At 39.9% G+C, this 27484-nt stretch overlaps 1 protein-coding gene across 2 annotated transcripts in view; it reads left to right on the top strand.

Annotated features, from left to right (window-relative positions):
* DIP2C (disco interacting protein 2 homolog C) overlaps nt 1–27484 on the top strand; it is a 377981-nt gene that overhangs the window by 243366 nt on the left and 107131 nt on the right. For both annotated transcript variants that reach the window (XM_081098294.1, XM_081098295.1), the window contains 3 exons: nt 2050–2169; nt 3703–3900; nt 16215–16306. In XM_081098294.1, coding sequence (XP_080954420.1) covers nt 2050–2169; nt 3703–3900; nt 16215–16306 — 410 coding nt within the window. The remainder of the gene's footprint in view (nt 1–2049; nt 2170–3702; nt 3901–16214; nt 16307–27484) is intronic.

The following is a 27484-nucleotide window of genomic DNA, read 5'->3' as shown; positions in this document are numbered from 1 at the left end:
CGGCCGTTTCTATGACCCCGTCTGAAGCAGCACACTCAAACATGAACTGCATGCGTGATTCTGCTCTCCTGCAGCCTCAGTCCTTCCCAGGCTCACAAAGGTTAGCAGGAACCCAGTGGGGACATGAAATGGTGTTTCTGTGGACAGTGGCCAAAGTAGCATCGGTGCGCCGTCCATCCAGCTGTGCTCATGTCCTGTGCCGAGGTGTGATGCAGAGGTGATGAGGAAGGCCTGGACCCAGTCCCTGATGGGCAGCACGCCTCTCAGCATGGCCTGAGCCCGGTGCCCGTGTGGTTCAGGAGCTCCCGGTAGTGCCTTGGGAGTCACTCCAGTTCCCATGCGGTTGGCTTCCCTGGAACACTTTCAGTCTCAGTGTTTAACTTAGTTCTCTGCTAAATTCACTGTATATTGAATGGGTCATTGCCGTTGTTCTAGTCATTATCATTTTAATAACTGTTGTTTTTGAAGTCCATCATCCTCACCTGCTCTCCCAGGTGAGTTCATATGTTGTCCATTTGAGTCCCCTGTTGTCCAGCCCAGAGCTTTTCAGCGTGTGATGACCTCTCCTCTCAGAATCATGTGAGGCACTTGTTAAAAAGCAGGCTCTGGGCCACCCCCAAAACCCGTGACATCGGAAACTCTGGGCTAGACAAGTCCTAGGATGATTCTTACGCATTCTAAACTGAGCTGGGGAACCAGAGGCCTTGTGAAATGGTCTCAGATTATCTGAACCAAATTAAGAGGAACTGTTTAATGAGAAATACTCTGTTTAGAGACTGAGAAATCTGGGTGGTGTATTTTTATATATTTTCAAAACTATAAAACATTTAATGTCCCAATTCTGAAGGTGCCCATAGAGTAGTTTGAGATTACCTATGAAACTGTTTCTGATTTGATAGAAAATTTTCCTTGAATTCTATCATATTCATGTCAAAAGCTGAGGTCTGTTTTCGTGATACCTGCAGTGGAGGAGGAGGAGGAGGGCTCCGCTGCAGGCACTGTGGGGAGACCCCCTTCAGCTGTGGTTCTTCGAACACGAGAGCAGTGAGGTTTCCACACCCCTGGTTACCAGGTGCGCGTTTCCATGCACCCGTAAGCGATAATGAGATTTGCCTGCAGGGAGTGCATTTGAGCAGTTAGGAAGGCCAACATCTTGTCACTCCTTTTATTCATAATTTGGGTTATTTATTTTAAATGTTAAAACTTCTTGTCTTTTTCATGGATCATTTCACTTAGTTTTCAAAATGTCACTCATTGTTGTAAGAAATCTATTATTGTAACACGGGGTAAATGTTTCTCAGTACACATGGATAAATGTATGCTAGTGTTCTGCGTTTCACAGAAATTGAATTCAGAGACTAATTGCTGTGCTTCTAGAATGTATTGCCTGAATGTTTACTCAGGAGAGAGTAACTGGAACACTTGGGAGGGACGCGATGGTCACCTGCGTGGACAGGGCCTGCCAAGGCGCTTGTAGGAAGCAGTCCCCTTGCTTTGGTTAGGAGGTCTGGGTGCGGGGGCTGGCCGTGCAGATGCTGCAGGGCACCCAAATTCACTGTCTCCGGCAAAATGTTCTCTTCGCCCAGTGAGGCCCAGCACCCGAGATCTCAGGAGAGTCGGGGACTCAGGGAGGGTCTCTCTGCTGCCTCAGCTCTCTCATCCCCTTAGAAAGAGGGGGCCAGAGACAGTGCTCGTGAGAAGGTGGCAAGCCCTGTTTCCGGAATTAGTGGTGGGACCGAGCCCAGCCTGCGGTTGGAGCTCTTCCTGACATCAGCAGATCAGGAGGGCTCATGGAGCTGTAAACGAGAATTGTTTCTGCTGAGTCTCCACCCTCTTGCGGGTTCCCAGCAGGGTCAGTGTGCTGTGACTGTCCACCCAGTAGAATGTCTTCACTCTGCACATCACCGAGGTGACACTTTGAGGGACGCTGAGTCTCAAGCCCATCCCTGCTCCTCTCAGCCCTGAGATGGGGCAGTGGGTGTGGGTGTCTTGGCCATTTCACTGTGGTGCTTGGACTAAAGTCCGTCTGCCTGTGGTTCTGTTTTTCAGGAGTGCCGGTAAGTAGCCGGGTATCAGCAAAAATTCAACAGCTTGTCAATACCCTCAAACGACCAAAACGACCACCATTACGAGAATTCTTTGTTGACGACTTTGAAGAATTGTTAGAAGGTAAAAGAACCCTTTCCTACCCCCGTTTATTCCAATGTCCCTGTGATCCCATAAACTGTAATGATATTTTTCTACCAAGGCTATTTTCCTTTTTAAGAACAAGAGGGGACTCTTGTCTAGAAACCGTAGGTACTGTTCATGTGGGTCCTGTAAGGTACTCAGGTACATCCCACAAGCCAGCTTCTTTATAAGGGCTCTGTTGGCTTCCAGAAATGCAGGTAAATCATAGAAAACCTTGCCACAGTGACACAGTGCCCTCTGAATAAGTTTAAGAGGAGTGCAATGAGCTTGCAACCGGTCCCATTTGCTGCCACTCCATAGAAACCCGGAAGTGAGTATCTTAACCCCCAAGTGCTCATAAGCCTTTTAACACAAACCACTTAAAGTCAAAGCAAAATACTTATATCAAATGCAAACTCTGTTTGTTCTTATTCTTTACATCACAAGTAAGATATAGCTGATTTTCTGCCCAGCAGGTGGAAACTGTCAATCATATGCTGGGAGAGAGAAACCTCTTCCAGAAGTGAGAAAAAGCTCAACTTCTCACTTTTCTAGACAGTTTGGCAAGTTGTATTTTATGGTGAAGCATTTATTTTTGTTTTACTCAAGAAAATATGGTCTATGCTCATTGTTTGTTGTAGTTGTAGCAAATTTAAGTTTATACCTCAGTATTTAAGGGCAAAATATAATTCAGCTCAAAAGATTTGAGCTCTTTTTTTTTTTTTTGAGTCCAGAATTAGTAGTCTCTGTTAATGATTGATTTTTTAAAATATTTTTTATTGATTTCAGAGAGGAAGGGAGAGAGAGAGAGATATCAGTGATGAGAGTAAATCATTGATTGGCTGCCTCCCACACGCCCCCGACAGGGGATCAAGCCTGTGATCCGGGCATGAGCCCTGACCAGGAACAGAAGGAACCATGACCTCCTGGACCACAGGTTGACGCTCAGTCATTGAGCCACACCAGCCGGGCAGTAATTGATATTTTTAACAGTTGTTGCAGTCCTAGACTCTGGGCATGTTCAGAAACACAGCTTTCCTTGCTGTCAGTTTGTAAATGCACTCGGGTCTCCGAAGGCACCTCACCCAAATTGCCTAGGGCAGTGGTCGGCAAACTGCGGCTATCGAGCCACATGCGGCTCTTTGGCCCCTTGAGTGTGGCTCTTCCTAAGCCTTAGGAGTACCCTGATTAAGTTAATAACAATTGACCTACCTATATAGTTTAAGTTTAAAAAATTTGGCTCTCAAAAGAAATTTCAATCGTTGTCCTGTTGATATCTGGCTCTGTTGACTAATGAGTTTGCTGACCACTGGCCTAGGAAATTGTAAGACTTAAGTATCTCCATTACATTCATGAGGCTAATATGTAGGTCATAGCCCTGGTTCTAGGAAAACATGTTTTCTGTGGGTTAATCAGTTTATACCTTAAGTATAAGTCTCCTAGCTCCTTTAAAATGAATAAAATCGTGATTGTGCCAATATGAGTGTATTTTTTTTTATTTAAAAAAAGCCTTTTGTGTCCACATGTGTTTAGTTCAACAACCAGATCCGAACCAGCCAAAGCCGGAGGGAGCACAGATGTTAGCCATGCGAGGGGAGCAGCTGGGTGTGGTTACGAATTGGCCCCCGTCGTTAGAAGCTGCATTACAGCGATGGGGAACCATCTCACCAAAGGCCCCGTGCTTGACCACGATGGACACAAATGGGAAACCCTTGTACATCCTCACTTACGGTAATCCCATAAGGCTTGTCTTCCTTCTGTTTGCCTACACACACACCTGCCACTGTCAGAGTGGCTAGTTTATATTTGTGCTGCTTTTATGTTTCTGGTCCCGAAATAAATGGAATCTGAAAGGAGCTATTTTAGGAAAATGATTTGGTTTGAATATGAAAATTATTTATTAAATGTTTTTTTAGTAAAATCCAGAAATGGATCCAAAAACTTAGTGTTCATCACTCTAATAAGATGTTGGAATGTGTGTGAAATTGTTGATATTCATGGTTTTAGAGGGGATTGGTAGTTAAAGAATGTGTATCTAAGCTCTTTGACATATATAATTCAGAAGAAACAAAATCTGTTTGCAAAGTGCTTTTGCAGAAAACAAGAGAAACAAGCTATTCCTTAATTGTTCATTCAGTGCAATTAACGCAGTCTATAAATTTTTGGAAATAAGTGTACTAGAGGGACTTCCCTCTCTGTGTCCCATAGATAATGGGCTGTGACAAAGCAGGTTGTCATGTTATTTGCACACTGTCTGCTGCAGCTTTGCAAAGAAACCAGCTTCATAACTAAAAGACCAAAATGGCTCTTATGATATCTGCATGCATGAGGTTAGAGTATCTTTTTTTTATTAACTTTGAGTTTTATTTGCCTGACAGTCACTGCTCTCCTGTGCATCTCGTGGCCAGATATGGGGTGGGCAATTTAGGACAGATGTCTCAAAGCCTCCTTTTTATGACTTGGTTGGGTAATTCTAAGTGGAAAAAGAGCATTTCACCCATGATTTTTTTTTTTAAATGATGCTGTTGGATTCATCCAGTCAAAAAGATAGAATACTCTCCTGTGAGCTCCAGCTGTGGAGCCGACTGTGTCCTTGGACACTGCTCCTTAGCTGGCTCTTCGGGGCTTATCTGCCCACATACTGGGGACTGTAGGGCCCACCGTATGCATGCATGAGCACAGCGCTCACCCGTCAGCCACGGACACTGCCCATGGTGTCTGAAGCACTGACTGTACTGGCACAGCCCTAGGGCTTGGGAGTCGTGGATGAGTGAGAATCGGTTCTGGGGCGGTGATCAGCCTTGGAAGCAGGGTCCCCTTCTGGTGGATAGGGAGAGCAGAGTAGGGCCGACTCTCCTCAGTTGGATTTGAGGTGTCAGATACAGACCGATGTTACCTGTGAAAATGTGGCGTGCATATGTCAACACCAAGCATCTCAACACCTGCTTTCCAATCACCTGTACTTTGTTGTATTTTAATCATCTACATGAAACGTATGTTAGGAGTCAATCTTTGTTTTTACTTCGGTCAAAAAACAAAAACAAAAAAACATAAAAAAGCAATTCATTTCCAAATGTAAGATTGTAATGTATCAGGATGTAAAATGAAAGTTTTTTCTTTTGGAAAAGAAAGGCTTTATTTAAAATAATTTATTTATTTTGAGACTACAAGATGCTGACATTTAAACACTCATTCAACAGAAGTAATGTATTTTCCCAAACTTGTTTTTCATTTGTTTATAAACAAAAATATTTTTTCTTTTAAATCCTTATTGTTGAAGGTATTACAAAAAAGTTAAAAAGAAAGAAAATGTTAATTACTACGATGAAAACTGGAAAACAGGGGTAGAAACACTAAATAGATTAACATTAATGATCGATGTTGCTGAAAAGATGCTGAGAAAAGTTTATTGAGTAGAATTGTTCTAATACCAAGTAACTTGGCTTAATCGAAGGGCTCGGTCGTTTACTGTATGTAGTTTACATTCAACTCTAAAGTGTAGCTTCCTCAAAGCCCTCGGGCAGCAGAACTCCCAGCTGAGAAACAGGATCGTCCATAGAAAATACAGATGGTGGGTGAAGGTTGTAAGCAAACCTTTAAAAGTCTTATGCTTTCCATTTACCAATATAAATAAAAGAGCATTTGACGAGAGCACATGGCATTCTGTCATGCTGATTAATAAAAGTAAATCATGCTAAGTTCAAGCTGCCTTCCTTCTATCATGCCTCACTTCGAAAACTTCTCAGCCTTCTCTCTACCTTCTCGCTAGTCTTAGTGTGAGCTCTGCTCATTCATTTTGCTTTGCTGCAGCCCGCCTCCTCTCTCTCTCTCTCTCTCTCTGTCTCTCTCTCTCTCAGTTATAGCTTGACCTTTGTCCCAAATATTTCAAGGGATTTAGATGCTTGAGTTATAAAATTAGTGGGCAACCTCTCTGCATGTTTTTGATGATTTGCAATGTTGACGATGTGCTTCTCAAGCTCCCACCTCCGTTTCCATGTTAAATAGTCACTGTGCTCTGCATGACCTTTGATCGCCCTTCCTCACTTACCTGCCTCCCCATCAGGGTTACACTCCCCGCACAGAGCTTAGTCCTCCCTCAAATCAAAGTAAAGTTAAAATTTATATGTAATAAGAGAGTTTGACATCATTTCAACATCTCTTTTCCCCCCAAACATGCACATGGCTGTCTCAGAGCCTCAATATGTTTCCCCAGTTAAAATATCTATTTAACTTGCCTTAAATGAGGGGAATTTCATGTATTAACTCCCAATTTTTAAATATGCAGCAAAGTATTATTAACTGTATGGCCATTCTGTCCATTACATCCCTGTGACTTATTTATTTTACAACTGGAAGTTTGTGCCTTTTGTCTGCCTCCACTCATTTCGCCTACCTCCCACCCCCATCTCTGGCAACCACCAATCTGTTTTCTGAATTGATAAGCTTAGGGTTTGTTTGCTTTTAGATTCCACAAATAAGTAAAAACATATGCTATTTGTATATCCCTCTTTGACTTATTTCACCTAGCATAATACTCTCTAGGTCCATCCATGTTGTTGCAAATGGCAAGATTCCATTCTTTTTCATGGCTGAGTAATGTTCCATTGTTTGTATGTACCACATGTTCTTTATCCATTCATTTGTCAATGGATATTTAGATTGTTTCTATATCTTGGCTATTGTAAATAATGCTGCAGTGAACACGGGGAGGTGGGGGGGAGGGCATATGTCTCTTTGAGTTAGTGTTTTTCTTTTCTTTGGATAAATACCCAGAGTGGAATTGCTAGATCATGTGGTAGTTCTATTTTTAACTTTATTAGAAACTTCCCTTCTGTTTCCCAATGTGGCTGCACCAAATACATCCCTACCAACAGTGCACAAGGGTTCTCTTGTATCCACATCCTTGCCATCATTTGTTATCTCTTGTCTTTCTTATAACAGCCATTCTAACAGGTGTGAGGTGATAGCTTATTGTGGTTTTGATTTGCATTACCCTGATGATTAGTGATAGTGAGTTGTTCTATTTCTTTTTTTAATTCGTTATTGTTTAAAGTATTACATATGTCTCCTCCCCCCCTCATTGACCTATCCCCAGCCGTCCTCACCCCCCAGCACATGCCCTCACCCCCCTACTATCTGTGTCCATGGGTTATGCTTATATGCATGCATACAAGTCCTTTGGTTGTTCTCTCACCCCCTCCTGAGATTGGACGGTCTACTTGATGATTCTCTGTCTCTAGATTTATTTTTGTTCATCAGTTTATGTTGTTCATTATGAGTGAGATCATGTGATATTTATCTTTCTCCAACTGGCTTATTTTGCTTAGCTTAATGCTCTCCAGGTTCATCCATGCTATTGCTAATGGTAAGAGTGCCTTCTTTTTTACAGCAGCATAGTATTCCATTGTGTAGATATACCACTGCTTTTTAATCCACTGATCTGCTGACGGGCACTTAAGCTTTTCCAAATCTTAGCTGTTGTAAATTGTGCTGCTATAAACATAGGGGTGCACATATCCTTTCTGATTGGTGTTTTTGATTTCTTAGGATATATTCCTAGAAGTGGGATTACTGGGACAAATGGGAGTTCCATTTTTAATGTTTTTGAGGAAACTCCATACTGTTTTCCACAGGGGCTGCACCAGTCTGCATTCCCACCAGCAGTGCACGAGGGTTCCTTTTTCTCCACATCCTCTCTAGCACTTGTCATTTGTTGATTTGTTGATGATAGCCATTCTGACAGGTGTGAGATGGTACCTCATTGTTGTTTTGCATCTCTCAAATGATTAGTGACTTTGAGCATGTTTTCATATGTCTCTTGGCCTTCTGTATGTCCTCTTTTGAAAAGTGTCTATTTCAAAAGAGGACATACAGATCCTTTGCCCATTTTTTGATTGGATTGTTTTTGATGGAGTCTTTAGGGATTTTCTATGTACAATATCATGTCATCGACGAATAATGACTATTTTACTTCTTCTTTTCCAATTTGGATGCCTTTCATTTCTTCTTCTTGTCTGATTGCTATGGCTAGCACTTCCAGTACTATGTCAAACAGGAGTGGTGAGAGTGGGCATGCCTTTCTTGTTCCTGTTCTTAGGGGAAATGGTTTTAGTTTTTGCCCATTGAGTATGATGTTGGCTGTAGGTTTGTCATATAAGACTTTTATTATGTTGAGGTATGATCCCTCTATTCCCAATTTGCTGCGAGTTTTTATCAAGAAAGGGATTTGGATTTTGTCAAATGCCTTTTCTGAATCAATTGATATGATTATGTGATGTTTGTCTCTCAATTTGTTTATGTGATGTATAACATTTATTGATTTGCAGATATTATACCAGCCTTGCATCCCTGGAATAAATCCCACATTGTTATGGTGTATGTTTTTCTAATGTAATGCTGGATATGATTTGCTAGAATTTTGTTGAGGATTTTAGCATCTAAGTTGATCAGGGATATTGGCTTGTAATTCTCTTTCTTTGTAGTGTCTTTATCTGGTTTTGGGATTAGGATAATGCTGGCTTTATAGAAAAAGCTTAGAAGTATGCCTTCCTCTTGAATTTTTTAGAATAGTCTGAGGAGGATAGCTTTTAGTTCTTCTTTGAATGTTTGATAAAACTCCCCTGTGAAGCCGTCTGGACCAGGAGAGTTGTTCTATTTCTATGAAAAAATGCTATTGGATTGTGATAGGGAGTACACTGAATCTGTAGATTGATTTGGATAGCATGGACATTTTAACAATACAAACAACTCTTGGAGATATTTCAGGTTTAATCCCAAACCACTGCAATAGAGTGGCCATTGAAATAAAGTGAGTCACATGAGCTTTTTATATTTCCAATGTATGTTTACACTGTACTGTAGTCTAATAACTGTGAAATAATATTGTTTTTTAAAAATGTGCATACCTTAAATATACATACTTTATTTGTAAAAAGTGCTAATCATCACCTGAACCATCAGCAAGTCAGAATCTTTTTGCTGGTAGAGGGTCAATGCTGATGAAAACACAGATCTGGGAAGGGCCTGTATTCCTACAATCCATGAGCACAGAATACCTTTTAACTTATTTGTATCTTCAATATTTTTCATCAATGTCTTGTAGTTTTCAGTGTATAGGTCTTTCACCTCTTTGGTTAAATTTATTTCCTGGTATTTTATTCTTTTTGATGCTATTCTAAGTGGGATTTTTTTCTTAATTTCTCTTTTTGATAGTTCATTATTAATGTATAGAAACAACAGATTTTTGTATATGGACTTTGTATCCTGCAAATTTACTGAATTCATTTATTCTAACAGGGTTTTTGGTGGAATCTTTAGAGTTTTCTACATATAGTATCATGTCATCTGCAATTAGTGACAATTTTACTTCTTCCTTTCCAATTTGGATGCCTTTTATTTCTTTCTATTTATTTATTTATTTATTTATCTTTTGCCTAAATGATTCTGGCTAGGTCTTCTAATACTGGTTGTAGTGGGCATTGTCTTGTTCTTAATTTTAGAGGAAAAGCTTTTAACTTTTCACCATTGAGTATGATGTTAGGTTGTCATATATGTCCTTTATTATATTGAGTTACATTCTCTTAAATCCACTTTGTTGAGAGGTTTCATCATAAATGGATATTGAATTTTGTCAAATGTTTTTTTCTGCATGCATCGGGATGATCATATTTTTTTTATCATTTATTTTGTTAATATGGTGAATCACATTGATTAATTTATGAGTGTTGCACTATCCTTGGAATAAATGCATTTGTTATGGTGTATGATCTTTTTAATGTATTGTTGGATTTGGTTTGTTAATATTTTGTAAAGGATTTTTACAGCTATGTTCACCAGGGATATTTACCTTAAAATTTTCTTTCCTTGTGGCATCCTTGTCTGGTTTTGGTTCAGGGTAATGCTAGCCTCGTAAAATAAGTTTGAAAGTGTTTCCTCTTCTTCTAATTTTTGGAAGAGTGTGAGAAGGATTGTGACTATTTGTCTGAGAATATTTGAGAGAATTCACCAGTGAAACTGCCTTGTCCTGGACTTTGTTATTTTGGAGATTTGTGATTACTGATTCATTCTCCTTACTAGTAATTGGTATGTTTAGATTTTGTATTTCTTCATGATTTAGTCTTGGAAGGTTGTATGTATCTAGGAATTTTTCCATTTCTTAGAGGTTTTATAATTAGTTGGCTCACAATTGTTCATAGTAGTCTCTTATGATCTTTTGTGTTTCTGTGGGATCAATCTTAATGTCTCCTCTTTCATTTCTGATTTTATTTATTTGAATCCTCCCTTTTATTCTTGATGGTGTTTATATTTTTGATAAACCAAATTTGGTTTTGTTGATATATTCAATTGTCTTTTTAGTCTGTGTTTCATTGATTTCTACTCTAATCTTTGTCATTTCCTCCCTTCTACTAACTTTGGACTTCATTCGATCTTTTTCTTGTTCCTTGAGGTATAAAAGGTAGGTTGTTTATTTGGAAAAAAAAATTTTAATAAACAATAGAGATTTGTTCAGGGGTCTTAGAGATTGCAAATAGGAAACACAGCTACGAAAAAGAACAAAAATGTTCCAAAGAAGAAAGTTAAAAGTTCTTTTATTAAAAAGCACATTTTTTTGAATTATCAGTCCTGCATTCTTAGCCCCTGGATGGTTATCAGCTAGATGTCAGACAGTCAGGATGATGGATGCCAGGTGGTCCAGAAGATGAGCGCCAGGCATTGACGCAGGACCGAGAGTTCAAAGTCTCCAGGCCAGCGGTTCTCCACCTGTGGGTCGAGACCCCTTTGGCGGTCGAACAACCCTTTCACAGGGGTCGCCTAAGACCATCCTGCATATCAGATATTTATATTACGATTCATAACAGTAGCAACATTACAGTTATGAAGTAGCAACGAAAATAATTTTATGGTTGGGTCACAACATGAGGAACTGTATTTAAAGGGCCAGAAGGTTGAGAACCACTGTTCTAGGCAAGTTAGAACAAGAATGCATACTTTCCTCCTGCCTCAACCTTCATAATGTCAGTAATTTTAGCAGCTTGTTTAAAAGTGACTCCATTGTATGTATTCCCTATCTTCACTGCTTTCTTTCCGGATTAGAGTAGTATTGATATTTTCTAGCTGAGTGACTTGTACTACGTCATTGAACTCCCCTGAGACTTAGTTTCCTTATCTGTACAATCTGGGTTGTCAGACACACCTTAGAAGGCTGCTGAGGATGACATGAATAAAATAGAGGTTCTGTGTAACCTATCTTCATTCTTTCTTCAGTATCCAGATGGAGGACAGTATTTGTTTTTTCCCTTTAAACAGTTATTAGTAAACTGATGTTACATCTTAAAATTCATACTGTATTAGAATTAGAGAAATGTAACAATTCTATAACATAAATTCAGAATAAGGGTTTACTGAGTCAAAGCAGGTTTATGATACTTGATAGGTGTATCAAAATGTCTTCTAAAAAATTTTGCCAGTAACATCAAGAATATGTGGGTGTTACTATTTTCCTACAATTTTGCCAGCATATGAGATTTGACTTTTCTCTTGATTTTAAATAGTTTTAATAGGTTCAGATTGTTTCTTCATTATTATTTTAATATGTTTAGCTAGCTATCTATCTGTCTATCTATCTATCTATCTATCTATCTATCTATCTATCTATCCATCCATCCATCCTTTTGGCTAATATGCTAATTGTCCTTCCCTGTGTCTGGGTAATGACCTCACGTAGCAACGTCCAGCTTCCTCTCCCTAGTGATGACTAGCCTCCTTGCAATTTCTTCTGCCCAGGAACACTTTAGCCAGGTGGAAACACTTAACACGGTAACCAAGCATCAGTGAAGCGTTTTCCCTGCCTCATCTCATTTGATCCTCACAGAAGTCCTGGAGTAGGTAGATAGGAGACTCGGTGGAATCCTATTTTCTTTTCATTAGCCAGAAAACGGAGATAACTCGGGAACAGTTCTGGAAGCTCCAGAAAGTTTTCTTGTTTCTTGAAGGAACGGGGCATTTATTGAAGGTAGGCATTTATTGCTATTAATTTCCCTCTTAACACTGCCTTTGCTGCATCCCATAAGTTTTAGGATGTTTTATTTCCATTTTCATTAGTCTCAAGGTATTTTTTTTAAATTTCTTTGTTGACCCATTGGTTGATAAATAGCATGTTGTTTAACCTCCACATATTTGTGAATTTTCCAGTTTTCTTGTGATTTATTTGTAGTTTTATACCATTGTGATCAGAAAAGATACTTGATATGATATCAGTCTTAGATTTGTTAAGACTTGTTTTGTGGCCTAAGATGTGGTCTACCCTGGAGAATGTGCCATGTGCACTTGAGAAAAATGTAAGTGCTGGTTTTTTTTGATGAAATGTTCTATATATGTATCTTAAGTTCATCTTGTCTAATGTGTCTTTAAGGTTGATATTTCCTTAACATGTCTGGATGATCTATTCATTGATGTAAATGGAGTATTATTAAAGTTTCCTAATACTATTATATTGCTGCGTATTTCTCCCTTTAGGTCTGTTAACATTTGCTTTATATATTTAGGTGTTCCTATGTTGGGTGCATAAATATTTGCAAATGTATTCTCATGTTGGGTTGACCCCTTTATCGTTATGTAACATACTCCTTGTCTCTTATTGCAGTCTTTGTTTTATAATCAATTCTGTCTGATATAGGTATTGCTACTCCAACTTTCTTTTGGTTTCTATTTGCATGAATTTTTTTTTTCTATCCCTTTACTTTCAGTAGTGTATGTCCTTACATTTATCTGAAGTAACTCTCTTATAGGAAGCATATAGATGGGTCGTGTTTGTTTTTATCCATTCAGCCACTCTGTCTTCTCATTGGAGGATTTAGTTCATTTCATTTTAGGGACTTATTAATAGGTATATACTTATTGCCATTTTGTTCATTGTTTTCTGGCTGTTTTGTAGTTGTTCTGTTCTTTTCTTCTCTTGCTCTCTTCCTTTGTGATTTGATAACTTCCTTTATTGGTATGCTTAGGTTCCTTTCTCATTACCTTTTATTTATCTCCTGTGGGTTTTTGCTTGCTGGTTACCATAGGCTTACATGTAACACCTTATATTTATGATCGTCTATTTTGAAGTTAGGTTGCTTCAAGGTGATAATAACAAGTTTGAATGCATTCTGAAGCTCTACATTTTTATTCCCACATTTTATAATTTTGATGCCACACTTTACATCTTTTCATCTTATATATTCCTTAACTAATTGTTGTAGTAACAGTTATTTTTACTACTTTTGTCTTTTAACCTTTGCACTAGCTTTGTAAGTGATTAATGTACAACCTTTACCATATATTTACCTTTACCAGTGAGATTTATAGTTTCTTAGGTTTTGATGTTACTAATTAGTATCCCGCTTTTTTTTTTTTTTTTTTTTTAACTTAAAGCAGTCCCCTTAACTTCTTTTTGTAAGGGTGGTTTAGTGCTGATAAACTCTTTTAGCTTTTGCTTCTCTGGTAAACTCTATGAGTCCTTCAATTCTAAATGATAAGTTTCCTGGGTAGAGCATTCTTGATTGGAAGTTTGTTTTCTTCTTTATAAACCAGTCAAGAACTGTTATCTTCTTTAACTGAAATCAGCAACTTTTTCTTTCTTTTTTAAAAATATGTTTTTATTGATATTTAGAGAAAGAGGAAAGGAGAGGCATAAAGAGATAGAAACATCAATGAGAGAGAAACTTCATCAGTCAGCTGCCTCCTACACACTCCTTACTGGGATTGAGCCAGCAACCTGGGCATATGCCCTGACAGGAAGTTGAACCAGTGACCTCTTGGTTCCTGCATCGACGCTCAACTACTGAGCCACACGGCCAGGCAGCAACTTTTTCTTTTTCTCTTTGAAAAACATCAAGTATATTTCTTAAATTTTGCCAAAAGTGTGTTGCCCTTTTCAAACTCTCTATTATAATCTAGCTTTAAATGAATTTATGGTGATATCAACTTCAATGTTCCAAGCTGAGGATGAAGTTGGTGCTAATTGATTGTAATAGATATTTTCATTTACAACACAACATTTTTCCATTATAAAAAAACTGATTAAAATTGTTTATTCAACTATAATCGCTATTATTGTGCACATTAAAGAGATCTGAGGCATAAGATAATAGTGTTTCCTTAAGAAAAAAAATATTCCCTTCATGATTTATCTTTTTTTTTTTTTGGTTAATCCTAGCCCAAGGATATTTTTTCCATTGATTTTTTAGAGAGAATGGAAGGGAGGGGGAAGAGGGAGGAAAGGAGAGAGAGAGAGAGAGGGAAAGAGAGAGGGAGAGAGAGAGAGAGAGAGAGAGAGAGAGAGAGAGAGAGGTGTGAGAGAGACATATCGATCAATTGCCTTCCGCACATGCCCCGACCAAGGCCTGGGATTGACCTGGAACCCAGGTATATGCCCTTGACTGTGACCCTTCAGTGGAAGGGCCAATACTTTACCACTGAGCCACACTGGCCAGGGCCCCCAAGTGATTTCTAATGGTTAGTAATTATATATTTGCGGGGGGTTGGGGGAATATAACCCCAAAGAAAATACCAAATAATTATGAAGTAGCCAGTCTTGATGAGAAGGATCTAGGGAGGATGGAGGACGGGGCATGAATAAAACATCATACTGAGTAATTACTTCAAGTCCTCAAGAAGCATGCTAAAATGTATAGCCTCCTCATGTCATTAATAAAACAAAGAAACATTTGTTGAGCACATACTGCAAACCAGGAATGTTCTAGGAATTAGAAGTATCAAAGATAATTAAACCATTCTCTTTGTCTCACTTCGGTGAGACAATCTGCTAAATCCTGTGGCAGGTAAACAGTTTAATAACAACCTTAATTGAGTTGTTGCAAAATCCAATATGAAATAAAATAAATTCAGATTTTTTAATTCAAAATATATATTGTAAACAAAAACTTTTTAATTTAGCTTTTACATATAAAATAGGAATAAGATTAAAACAGCAATTTCTTTTATAGAAAACATTTGAAATTGCTCTTAACTTTATTATACTGTTATTGAATTAATAGAACTTCTAACACTTTACTTCTGAAAGCTCTTAGACGCTGAAGTTGTAAAAGATTTTAAAAAATTTTTTTTTGAATTGATGAGGGAGAGAGAAACATCAGTGTGAAAGAGAAACATTGATCAGCTGCCTCCCACTCAGGCCCCAACCAGGGATCAAACCTACAACCTGGGTATGTGAACCCACCACCTTTGGTGTATGGGACATTGCTAAAACCAACTGAGCCTCACCAGCCAGGGCTTTGAAAGACTTTTATGTGTCCAAGAGCTCATGTTAGATTTTTAAAGTCATATTTATTACATCTCAGACCATTGACTATTGCCTGGATGATGCTGCAGGGAAGTCTGGCACTGGGGTGAAGGGATTTAAAATCTGCAAGTTCATCAAAGCTGGTCATTCTTTTAGAAGTGTTTTATTAATCCTGCTTTGTGTTCATTGTTTTTGGAGCTCAAATCTTTAAAATAATACAAAATATTTACCAGTATCTGTATCTAAGGTCAATGATTACTCTCCTAAAACCCGGAAGCTAGAAGTTTTGAAGTTGAGAAATGCAGGACTTGAGGAGGGAGAGGGGCCAGGCCCTGTCTTACATACCCTTTACATTCATTACAGTCACACAAGACAGGAGTCATTAACCGAGGAAATGTGTGTCATTTTTGCACAGTGTAAATTAGCAGTAGCACACGATTGCTGTGGTCTCTGCCCTGCGTTGCTCCCCAGAAATTTTCACCACAGCTTCTGTGATAATTAAAATTCTCAATGGCTTTGCTGTTGGCACTTTGCACTCTAAGAGTATTTGTATTTGCACGTATCCCAGTGTTCAGGCTTCTCAGCTTTGCTGGGTCAGAGTTACTAGCTTTTATTTCCCATTTTGATTCCAGGGACTCTATATAACTTACTGGAAGACTTAACGTGAAAAAGTAATATTTTCTATATAATTTAATGTGCACATTATACACAGCTGAAAAATCATTTGTCCAATTATTTGTGGCTTTATAATTTGTGTTGATAGGCAAACTCTGGACAAGAAGTATGAAGGTTGCTTACAACATTCTGCATAAATTAGGTACAAAGCAAGAACCGATGGTGCGACCTGGAGATAGGGTAAGTGCAATTTAATTTATTACGTCTCCAAAACACATTGTCTTATGTGGAAAAGATGCCCGCTGTTGTAAAGTTGGAGAGTCCAGTGTAACCTAAAACTGACACTACTAAATAAGACTTTCTTTAAAAAAACAACATATTTTAATGATTTCAGAGAGGAAAGGATGGAGAAAGAGAGATAGAAACATCAGTAATGAGAGAGAATCACTGATTGACTGCCGCCTGCATGCCCCACACTGGGGATGGAGCCCACAAACCATGCATGTTCCCTGACTGGGCATTGAACCGTGACCTCCCAGATCATAGGTCAACGCTCAACCACTTAGCCATGCTGGCCGGACAATAAGACTTTCTTAACATTTACTCTGAACAAGTATCAATTATTTGACAAATAATTTATTCTTGAGCAACTCAATGGGCTTAACTAGAGTACTTCTCACGTTCTATCCATGAGTTCAGATGGACTTGAGAAGTTAAGTCTCAAAATCAGATGCAGGCACAGAACTAGTAAGTGGCATAGTCAGCACTCATATCCATTTCCGTCTGACCCCAAAGCTTGTGTCATATATTGTCTCCTATTTTGAAAAACACTGTACCATCTACTTGAGCATGCAGGACAATTATATTTGAAACTTTTTTTTACATGAGTCAGTGAGATGACAATCTTGGCAGCAAACTGCTAGTACCATTCCTTCCCCACTGTTAAATTTATTGATATTGGCTGCCTTTTATTGAAAAGCAAATTTTTATTCTTACTGAGCAATCTGATAAGTTACAGAGGACAGATATTGGTATTTCCATTTCAGTGTTATACTCACAGTAGGTAATAATCTTGTCCAAGCTTTACACCGTGATTTTGATGTGGGGCTGGATATAGAACCCAGCTTTCTTGCTTTTTTTTCATATGCTGCTATGTACTTTAGATGCCATAAGATTGGATTATCTTACCTGCACCCAAAGGACTCCAAATAAATTTTATAAAAATATCATTCTAAATTACCATAACCCAACAAAAAATAAGCTATGATTTACTTCAGAGATATTATAAAGACACTAAAGGCCCAGTGCACGTGCACTGGTGGGGTTCCTTGGCCTGACCGGTGATCGGGACCAGTTGGGGTCATCTCGCCCAGTCCCGATCGGGGCTGGCCGGCCAGGGGGAAAGGTTGGCGGGCCATGGGAGGTTGGCTGTAGGAGTGCACTGACCACCAAGGGGCAGATCCTACATTGAGCATCTGCCCCCTGGTGGTCAGTGAATGTGATAGTGACCAGTTGACTGGTTGTTTGGTGGAGCAGTCATAATGATCACTTAGGCTTTTTTATAGGTAGATAGCCCATTATAGGGAATTTTTTACAAGAGTGCTGCCACCTGCCCTCTGATTCTTTGGGGTAGACTATGGAGATTCTTTCCAGATTTTTATTGAACAGGTTTGGCCTTTAGCTTGTCACTTGGAGGCCTCATACTTACTGATTATAAAACTTATTACAAAGGTGCAGTAATCAAAATAGTGTGGTACTGACATAAAGACAGACATAGAACAATGAAATAGAGAGCCCAGAAATAAATCCTCACACATATGGTCAAATGATTTTCAAGAAGGATGCTAGACATTAAATGGGGAAAGGATAGTTTATTCAATAAGTGGTGCAGGGGAACCCGGATATCTACAAGCAAAAAAAGTTATTTAATCATTATAATACATATAAAAAATTAATTCAAAATATATCGAAGACGTAAGCATAAGAGCCAGAACTTTTAGCATAAAACATAGGGGGAAATCATCATGACATTGAATTTGGCAGTGATTTATTGGATGTGACATCAAAAGGCCAGATTAAAAAAACCAAGATAAATTGGTCTTCATCAAAATAATAAAAAAACTTTTGTGCACCAAAGGGCACTATTAAAAAGGCAACATAAAAAATGAGAGAAAATGTTTGCAAATTATATGTTTCATAAGTGATTAGTACCCAGAATAGACAGTATAAAGAACTCCTACAGTTCAGCAATAATAGCAACTAAAAAAAAAAAATCAGAAAGAATATATGCACCCCTGTGTTCATAGTAGCATTATTTACAATAGCTAAGATCTGGAAACAGCCCAAGTGCCCTTCAGTAGATGAGTAGATTAAAAAGCTGTGGTACATTTACACAATGGAATACTATGCAGCTGTAAAAAAGAAGGATCTCTTACCCGGTGAGATAGTATGGAGTGACCTGGGAAGTATTATGCTAAGTGAAATACACCAGTCAGAGAAAAGCAAATATCCCATGATCTCACTTACATGTGAAATCTAATGAACAAAACAAACAAACAAACAAAATAGATCTAGAGAAATGGAAGCATGCAACAGACTGATGCATCAGAGGTAGGGGGAGGGGAGAGGAGAGAGTAACCAAAGACCTTATATGCATAGGTGCATAACTCATGGACACAGACAATAGTGTGGTGAAGGCCTGGGGAAGGGACAGGAGTGGGGAGGAAAGGGTCAGTAGGGGGAAAAGGGAACATCTGTAATACTTGCAACAAAACAGATACATTTTTTAATAAATGGGCAAAGGAGTTGAATAGACATTTCTCTAGAGAAGATTTACAAATGGCCAATAAGCGCATTAAAAGGTGCTCAGCATCACCAATCGCCAGGGAAATGTACATTAAAACCACAGTGAAATACCACCTATACCCATTTGAATGGCTACTATCAAAAATAGAAAATAAGTGTTGGCAAAAATGTGAAGAAATTGGAAACCTTGTGCATTGCAGTAGGAATATACAGTTGTGTAGCTGCTGTGGAAAACAGTATAGTGGTTTCTTAAAAAATTAAACATAGAATTGCCATATCATCCAATAATTCTTCATTTTCAAAAGAATTGAAAGCAGGAACTTGAATAGATATTTTTACACCAGTGTTCATAGCAGCATTATTGATAAAATCCAAAAGGTGAATGTAGCTGAAGTGTCCATAGATACATGAATGGGTAACAAAATGTGGAATATATGTACAATGGAATATTATTCAGCCTTAAAAAGGAAGGAAATTTGGGCAGTGCTACAACATGGATGAACCCTGAGGACATTCTGTTAAGTGGAATAAACTGGTTGTAAAAGGGTAGATATCATATGATTCCACATATATGAAGTACTTAGAGTAGTTAAATTTATAGAGACAGAAGAGTGATGGTTACCAGGAGCTGGGAGAGGAGCATGGGGAATTATTATTTAATGGGGATAGAGAAGAGCAAAAAGTTCGGGAGACGGATGATGGTGATGGTTACACAACAATGTGAATGTATTTAAATCTGCAGAATTGTCATTTGAAAGTAGTAGAGATGAACTATGTTATATATAGGGTGTCCCAAAAAACGATACACACACTTTGAATAATTATAAAGGCATTGTTTATTAAAATACATTTAATTTTCAAAATTGAGCTATCAGCTGTTACAGTGTGTATATTTTAGTCTCCCTATCTATACTATTGGTTATACTAATACCCTTAGTATTTTTAAAAAAATTTTTTTTATAGTATTGCCTGCAGATTCTTAAAGTTCCCTTATAATTACAAAATAAACCACATCTGTTCACCTAAGATGTTTATGGGAATATAATGGGAGGAGAGTACAGCTTGATAGAATAAAATATGTAAAGGAATTTTTTTAATATATTTTATTGATTTTTTTTACAGAGAGGAAGGGAGAGGGATAGAGAGTTAGAAACATTGATGAGCGAGAAATGTCGATCAGCTGCCTCCTGCACGCCCCCTACTGGGGATGTGCCCGCAGCCAAAGTACATGCCCTTGACTGGAATCGAACCCGGGATCCTTGAGTCTGCAGGCCGGCACTCTATCCACTGAGCCAAACCGGTTAGAGCTAAAGGAATTTTTTTTGTTAGTGGCTGGTTTGTGTAGTGTGAGGGGGACTACTTTTCTAAGTTATTCTTTGAAAATTATTTATGTGGCAGTGACGTGGCCAGGATGTTGGATGGGGAGATGGCTGCCCCGTCAGGTTGGGGGGGAGTGTGTGTGTGTGGGGGGAGACCAGAGAAGAGTTTGAGATCTTGCGCCCGAGCCTGCGGGCTGGAGGTCCTGCAGTGTGGGGAGGCCAGGGCGGGAGCCGGCGGCCGGGGAGGACTGGTGGGCGCCCATCCTGACCCTGGCACGCAGGACCACAGCAGCCGCGCAGAAGAAAGGAAGGCAGCAGTGCCTTGCACAAAAGCCATGAACAACAATATCAGCGTTGTGGGCAGTAAAAATACAAATACTTGACCAAGCAGATCCACAGATTTGCAAGTGCAATGAGCAGCCATGCCAAACTCGGGGGGTGATGACAGAATGGACCTCATGTTCACAAGCCTGTGAAAGAGGGGGGCAGAGCAGACAAGTGACATGTACCCAACCACTGAGCACAGGAGCCCTGATGAGGGCCCCAGAGGGGCTGTGTTGGGCTCGCGCCAGCCTCCGCCCAGAGCTGCAAGGGCCAGGACTGCGTGACCCTGTGGGAGGCAAGAGTGCGGTCAAGTGTGGCAAAGGTGTGGGTCCCTGGAGGGCGAGGTGTACCACTAACGCCAGAAACAGCAGCCTCCTCTCTACCACACCCAGCGAGGCTGAGGGCGGTGGGATTACTCGAAATGCTACCTGGGGTGAAATGCTACCTGCTCTAAGCCCACCATAGGAACTTCAGACTTTTTTTTGTTTCAAAAAATCGTTCCCAACACCAAGGACACACTGGGGTCAAAGCCCCTCTTAGGAGCTTGGCTGGCCCCGCCCCTCCACAGGGTCACCATGGAAACGTGGCTAGGGAGATGCCTGCCTTCCACACTCCACATTCCACATGTCAGCTGTGGGAGAGTAAGATGGGTTCCAGCTCTAACCCGCTGGAGAGGAAAGGGTGAAGGGATGAGGTAGCAGCATCCGGTGCTGAACTGGCATGGGAGCCTAACCGAGAAGGGGATGAAGATCTGGCATCCTAGAGAACAGGACAACCTCAATGTAATGGAACTGAACCAGGGGACACGAATCCTGAAACTGCCTGAAGTGCTGAGATCCCGGAGGCTGAAGTCGGGCTCCAATGGCCAGAGAAAAGCCATTCAGTTTTCGCTGGACTCCAATGAAGAGGAAACCACAGCCCCCAGGAGCCAGGATAGCAGCGCTGCCAGCTCCAGGACTTCACTGCTGCTGAGGGTCAAGGCGCCAAGCAGGAACTCCATGACGCCGCGGTCCAAAGAGGCCACCAGGACCGCGCTGCTGAGGTCAGCCACTTCTACCGGGGCCGCGGTGCCGGTGCCAGCCAAGCCCGACCCAGTCAGTATCCAGGTGAGCTGGGACCCACGGGGGTTCTGGGCAATGGACACTAGTACTAAGCTCAGACCCCAGGAACCAGGAATACTTCCCACAAGGGAGGACTCCAGTAGTCCCCCTCCATCATATTTTCGTTTAATTAGTGATTTTTTAAAGCCAGAGAAACCAACCAAGGCAGCAATGGGGCTTATAAAAAAGACAGTAGAAGTGATGAAGTTAGACCACCAAATAAGAGAAACTAAAATCCAGCAAAAAATGGTAACGGAGGAAGCTGCATTCCTACTCAATGAAAAGTTACCTGTCCAGGCTGGCACGACAGTCATGCTAGCAAACCTGACCAACAAAGCTAAGGAGTACAGAAAAGAAATTGAAAATCAGTGGCACACCTATGCACAAGTAAGTGGCGAGACCTTGCCAACGAAACAAGAATTAGCCTCCAAATATGCAAAACAAACTTCAGAGTTTAAAACAACACCGCTGTTGCGGAAGGAAATCCTGGAATACAGTTTGAAGCAGCAGTTGGAGGCAGTGAGGGACATGTCACAGGTAAGGGAGAAACAGCAGAAAGAACTGCAGACATTACAGAAGAAGCTACAGAAAGCCCGAGCTAAGACAGCTGCAAAGGCCCAGGCCCGGTACCTCCAGGAAAAAGCATTACTGGAGAAGCAACTGAATGAACCAGCCATGGGCATGTTGGGAAAGAGGGAAGAAACGGAACTAAAAAGGAAGGTCCGGGCCTTAGAAGTGGCAGCCGAGAAGCGTGCTTCTGAGTTGCAACGCCACCGAGCAGAGGAGGAGGAATCACACCAGGAGGTAGAACAGCAGCCCCCGGTGGACAAGACGCCCCAGAGCTGGTTAAAGCTTCAGAAGCGGCATCTGCAGAAACATTGGTCTGTAAAGCGCATACCCGAGAGGCCAGTGCTGCAGCCCGTTGCCCCAGGACCACCACAGGCTGCCCCGGGACCACCACAGGCTGCCCCAGGACCACCGCAGGCTGCCCCAGGACCACCGCAGGCTGCCCCAGGACCACCGCAGGCTGCCCCAGGACCACCACATGTTGCTCCAAGGAGCAGAAGAAGAAGTTCCCTAGCCATCGATTCGAATCAGTCCACATTACTTTCCAAATTGTCACAGATTCAGTAAGGACTGGGGCAAGGATTCCTAGGTGCTGCCTAAACCTGGTGAAGAAGGTTTTTAGACCTCATTGCCACTGTAAAATGCCCATCGTGATGTGTTAGTGTGAAGGATTAGGTGCTTTGTTACAGCGGAACTGCTAGATATTTGTGCTACCAGCCTCCCTTCATTCGGATTTTCTTTCATTAGCTCCTGGTATTAAGCAGGGTGTTCCTCAAGTCTTCAGATAACCTAACACCATTTGCCAAACGCTCCTACATGAAACGAAGTTGAGGAAACCACCTTGAGGAAGTGAGAGGAAAACAGTTGTGTGATTTATGTCATCTAGCTGAAGCACATTTCTGTATAAAGCACGTTTAAGGATAGCATCTCAGATTGACTTTGTACAGTGCTTTCTGCTCTTTAACCAGCCAACATCGGTGTACCCTCATTCCTTTTGGCCAATTCAACACAAAGGCAAAATGTTTTTAAAATTTTTTTAGAAGAAATTTGTGCCAAGTAGGCACAAATGACCAGGTAGCCCCTCCTATAGTTTGCTCATGAGTGAGAAGGTATTCTTATAACATCAAGATCAATAAATGCTAGGCAGAACAACCTTTTATCTGAGGCAGCCCTTACCGTTTTAACTTTCAGTTAATTGAAAAGGGAAGATAGAGGGGACGTATATTACCTCAACTCTTTTGAAGAAAAGGTATTTATGAAGAAATACCTTTACAATTAATAAGGCGGCTGAATGCCTCTGTTTGTTTTGTCTGTTCGGTTTTAAAGTATCAAAAGAAAAAATTTAAATATTTGGATGACTTTTTAGAGTCTTGTGCTATCTCTTTCTGTAGCAACACCCTAAATTCTAAGATGACAACATTAATGTTAACTATAGTAAGTACTTTAGCTTCAGGACCCCTATTACATTTTCATACTGTGTGCACTTAATAGTGCATGAAATACTTTTTGTAATTAACATGTGCCATATATTTATGCTATTTAATAGAACTGGGAACAGTAATTTAAATTAGTATAGACTTTAGGGTAATTTTTTTACATTTATGACATATTGATGGTTAGACCAGTGGTTTATTTGAATGCTGAGTTCTAGTACAGAAATATAATCCTGTATGTCAACATTGCTTTTCTATGGGGAAATACAATCAACTGTATGTTTTCTGGAAATTGTCAGTAATGAAAAACTTCAAAATAACTTTATTGAACTTTATTTTATTTATGTGTAAAATGAATTCCTTTAAATTGCATTACAAAAAGGACTCTACTTCAATGTGCCTTTAACTTCTAGCTTGAACAATTTTTCTGTTAAATATTCCTTATTAAATAAACATTTCATTATTAAAATGTAAAAGCCTACTTGGATTTCATATTGTATTTATGTGGCTAGTATCTGGCATGTGTGTATAAATATTTATTAAATAAGCATACAGGAGTAAAGTATTCAATAATTACCTTCTGTTGCAATAAATAGGATTCTTGGAAAATCATCTTTGGATGAACATTCAGTCCTTAGCATAAAAATTATAGATACTTTTCATGTGGGTAATCCTGTTAATGCGGTTTGGGGGGTACCTTCTTGGGCTTTGAGAAGGGCATTGAAGTGCCTAAGCTGCCTAGGTTTCAGGATGTTGTAGGAGGAGCTGTGGGAGATACAAGACTTATCACACGAGAAGCCTGCCTTCAAGGAGCTTGCAGTCTTTAATAAACAACAACAACAACAACAACAAAAAACAGACATATTGTTCATTAGGTTTTCTATAAATTGGAAAGGGATACAGGTCCCCAAAAGAGATTGTGATTGATACACCTGTGAACTGTTTGGGAAGGAGAGAGAGATCTCTCTCATTTGGGATCTGAGAAGTTTTGTAGCTCCAAGGAAGAGCATGTGAAAGAACTGGGGGTGGGGGAACAGAACGTGTTGTGCTGGAAAAGACAAGCCAGGCATGTACACAGTAGGGTTGAGTGTGGGAACAAGATAGAATCGGCTTAACAAAATTTAAACCTTAGCAAACACCAGGATGGGCTTCTGCCTCTTGCTTTGTTGATATCTATTCTGAGTCTGTGGATAATTAGGTGCAATGAAATCTCAAAGGAATACATAGAGAATCAAATGAATGGAAACCGCGTGGGTTTATGATATCTTTGGAATCACTGTGAAGAGTCCACAAAACAGGACTTGTGACTGATCAGATATTAAAGGAACACTTAATGAGAATGATAAAAGTATAAACTTCCCTTCCTTAAAAAAAATTTTTGACAAAAATATATATCATTTTTTATTCTAAAAGAGCCTTTGGGTATTTGACCCTTTTCTATTCATTATTTTAATATGATTGAGAGCTTATAATGTGCAGTTTTATATTCTGCTTTTATTCACTTTACATTAATACAATATTTCATCCTATCTTAACACAACTGTGCAAGGCTATATAAATGGCATTATCAGCATAAGTTTTAGTGATAGAGCAGGGGATTTTAAATCCTAGATCAGGTTGACCTTCCTTTGAGCAGAGCTTGGATGGCAGCTAAACTCAAACCTCAGAAACATAATTGCTGCACAGTCCAGCTCAGAAGGATGACACCTTCTTTCTCTCTGTTCTCTGCCATGATGATGACTCGCACCTGCAGAACAGGTAGATTTTAGGGAGAACAGGTCAGTGTGTAATGGGTCCCTTATGAATGGGTGAGACCATCCGTTTCAGATGGAGCTTCAGCGTGTTCTGCTTGTGTGTTTGATCAGCTTCCTTAAACATTTTGGCCTGCGTCAGTGAAAGAAGTCATGCGGCAGTGGTAGCCTGGAAGATTCACAGACATTTAATAGAATATTCTTGCTTCGCCAGATCCAGATCTGAAGACAGATCAACTCTCAGCCTACCAGCCGAGGGCAGAACACCGGAAGCTAATGCGCACCTCAGATAGATTTCAAAAATAATTGGTTGTGCTTTGTGTGCATAGACATACATTCCTCCTTGAAAGTCCTATTGCTGGTAGCCGGCTGCGACAAAAAGATTACGATTTTATTAATTATTTCACAGGACTTCTCAAAAATTCATTAGTAGTGCAGAAGGCTTTTATTGGCCTTTCCGTTTTTTGTCTCTCATTTAGATGATTTTAGTAAACTTCAGGAATTTCATAGAGAAAGAAAATGTTCCCAAACTTAATTTTGTTCCCACCAGCCATCCTGTGTTACTAAATTGCCAACATGGCCAAATTTACGATACAGCTTTATCGGTTTGCGGCTGCATCCGAGTCCTTTTATGTGGCCCTGTCTCTTTAGATATTGAAATAGAGTGTTTTATACAACTGTTTATGACAAAACTACTAACTCCTAGTTAGGACATTTTTTAAAGAAAACATTGTGTAAGTTTTGGAGTGTGCTAGTGCAACAATGACACGCAGGTGCTAAGTCATGGGACGTATGTGCTTTGAAAACACTGAGCTTGTAAGGAGGAATATCGCCGATGCCGCGGCAGCATGTGAGAGGGACTCAGTTAGAACAAAGCCAAGTCCTGGAGAGCATAGTGGAGGATCCAGGAACAGGACTTGGTCTGTTACAACTTGCGACCCTAAAGCAGGCTTTCAGTGCAAGAGACGAGGATGGGCTCCTCCAGAAGGAGCACTGGGGTGGCTGGAGGGCAAGTTAAGGCTAAGGTCAATAGCTGCACTGCAGACACGAGGTCCTAGGATGAGCTCCAGATGAATTTAAATCAGATGAAATATGTTTAAAATGAGAGGTGGTGAAGGAAAAATTTGACAGATTTACATAAAACATTAAATGCACCAATAAAAAATAAAACAATTATCTCAAGAAGTCTTTGTACCAAATATAAGAGTTAATACTATCCGATATGTTTAAAATTCATCCAAATTTTAGGCGCATTGTCAAAACACAAACAGATAAGTAGGCAAGGGAAATGCAAAGCAGTTCGTCTGAGGACAGAGACTTACAGGCTATCACATGGAAAACTGCGCATCACTGATACCCTAAGGCAGTGATGGCGAACCTTTTGAGCTTGGCGTGTCAGCATTTTGAAAAACCCTAGCTTAACTCTGGTGCTGTGTCACATATAGAAATTTTTTGATATTTGCAACCATAGTAAAACAAAGACTTATGTTTTTGATATTTATTTTATATATTTAAATGCCATTTAACAAAGAAAAATCAACCAAAAAAATGAGTTCACGTGTCACCTCTGACATGCGTGTCATAGGTTCGCCATCACTGCTCTAAGGACTATAAGAAAACGTATTGCAGTCATACTATCCATTATTTGGTTATTTGGATGGTAATTTAAATTAACCTGGCTTTTAGAACATTTACCGCAAGCTAGGATGTAGGTTCTAGTGTTCTCGTTTTTCAGATGAGACAACCAGGGCTTAGAGGAGCTAAAATTGTGCCTGAGATCCCAGAGCTAAACCTGATCCCGGTCTGAATAGAGGCCCTTGAGGGTCCAGCTGCCAGCCCAGCACGCTGGTGAGGAAGTGCCCGCATCCAGCCGTGATTGGTGATTGTGGCGCCGCCGAGGATTTTTTATAAAGCCTCGGAGTGGAAACAGAACAGTGTGTGCACCATAGTTTCTTCTACATAAAAATATGTCAGCGTGGAAGATAAGACTTAAAAATGATAGTTGTATTCTGGTACAGTATTATAGATGACTTGGTAATATGTTTGTGTTTCATATGAATTAAAGGAAAAGTATATATACTTAGTAAAATGTGTCTGCCTAAAATGCATTTTTAAGTAG

Source organism: Myotis nattereri (assembly GCF_964212035.1).
Source record: "Myotis nattereri genome assembly, chromosome: 1".
Lineage (NCBI taxonomy): Eukaryota > Metazoa > Chordata > Mammalia > Chiroptera > Vespertilionidae > Myotis > Myotis nattereri.
This window is presented reverse-complemented; position numbering and strand designations above follow the sequence as displayed.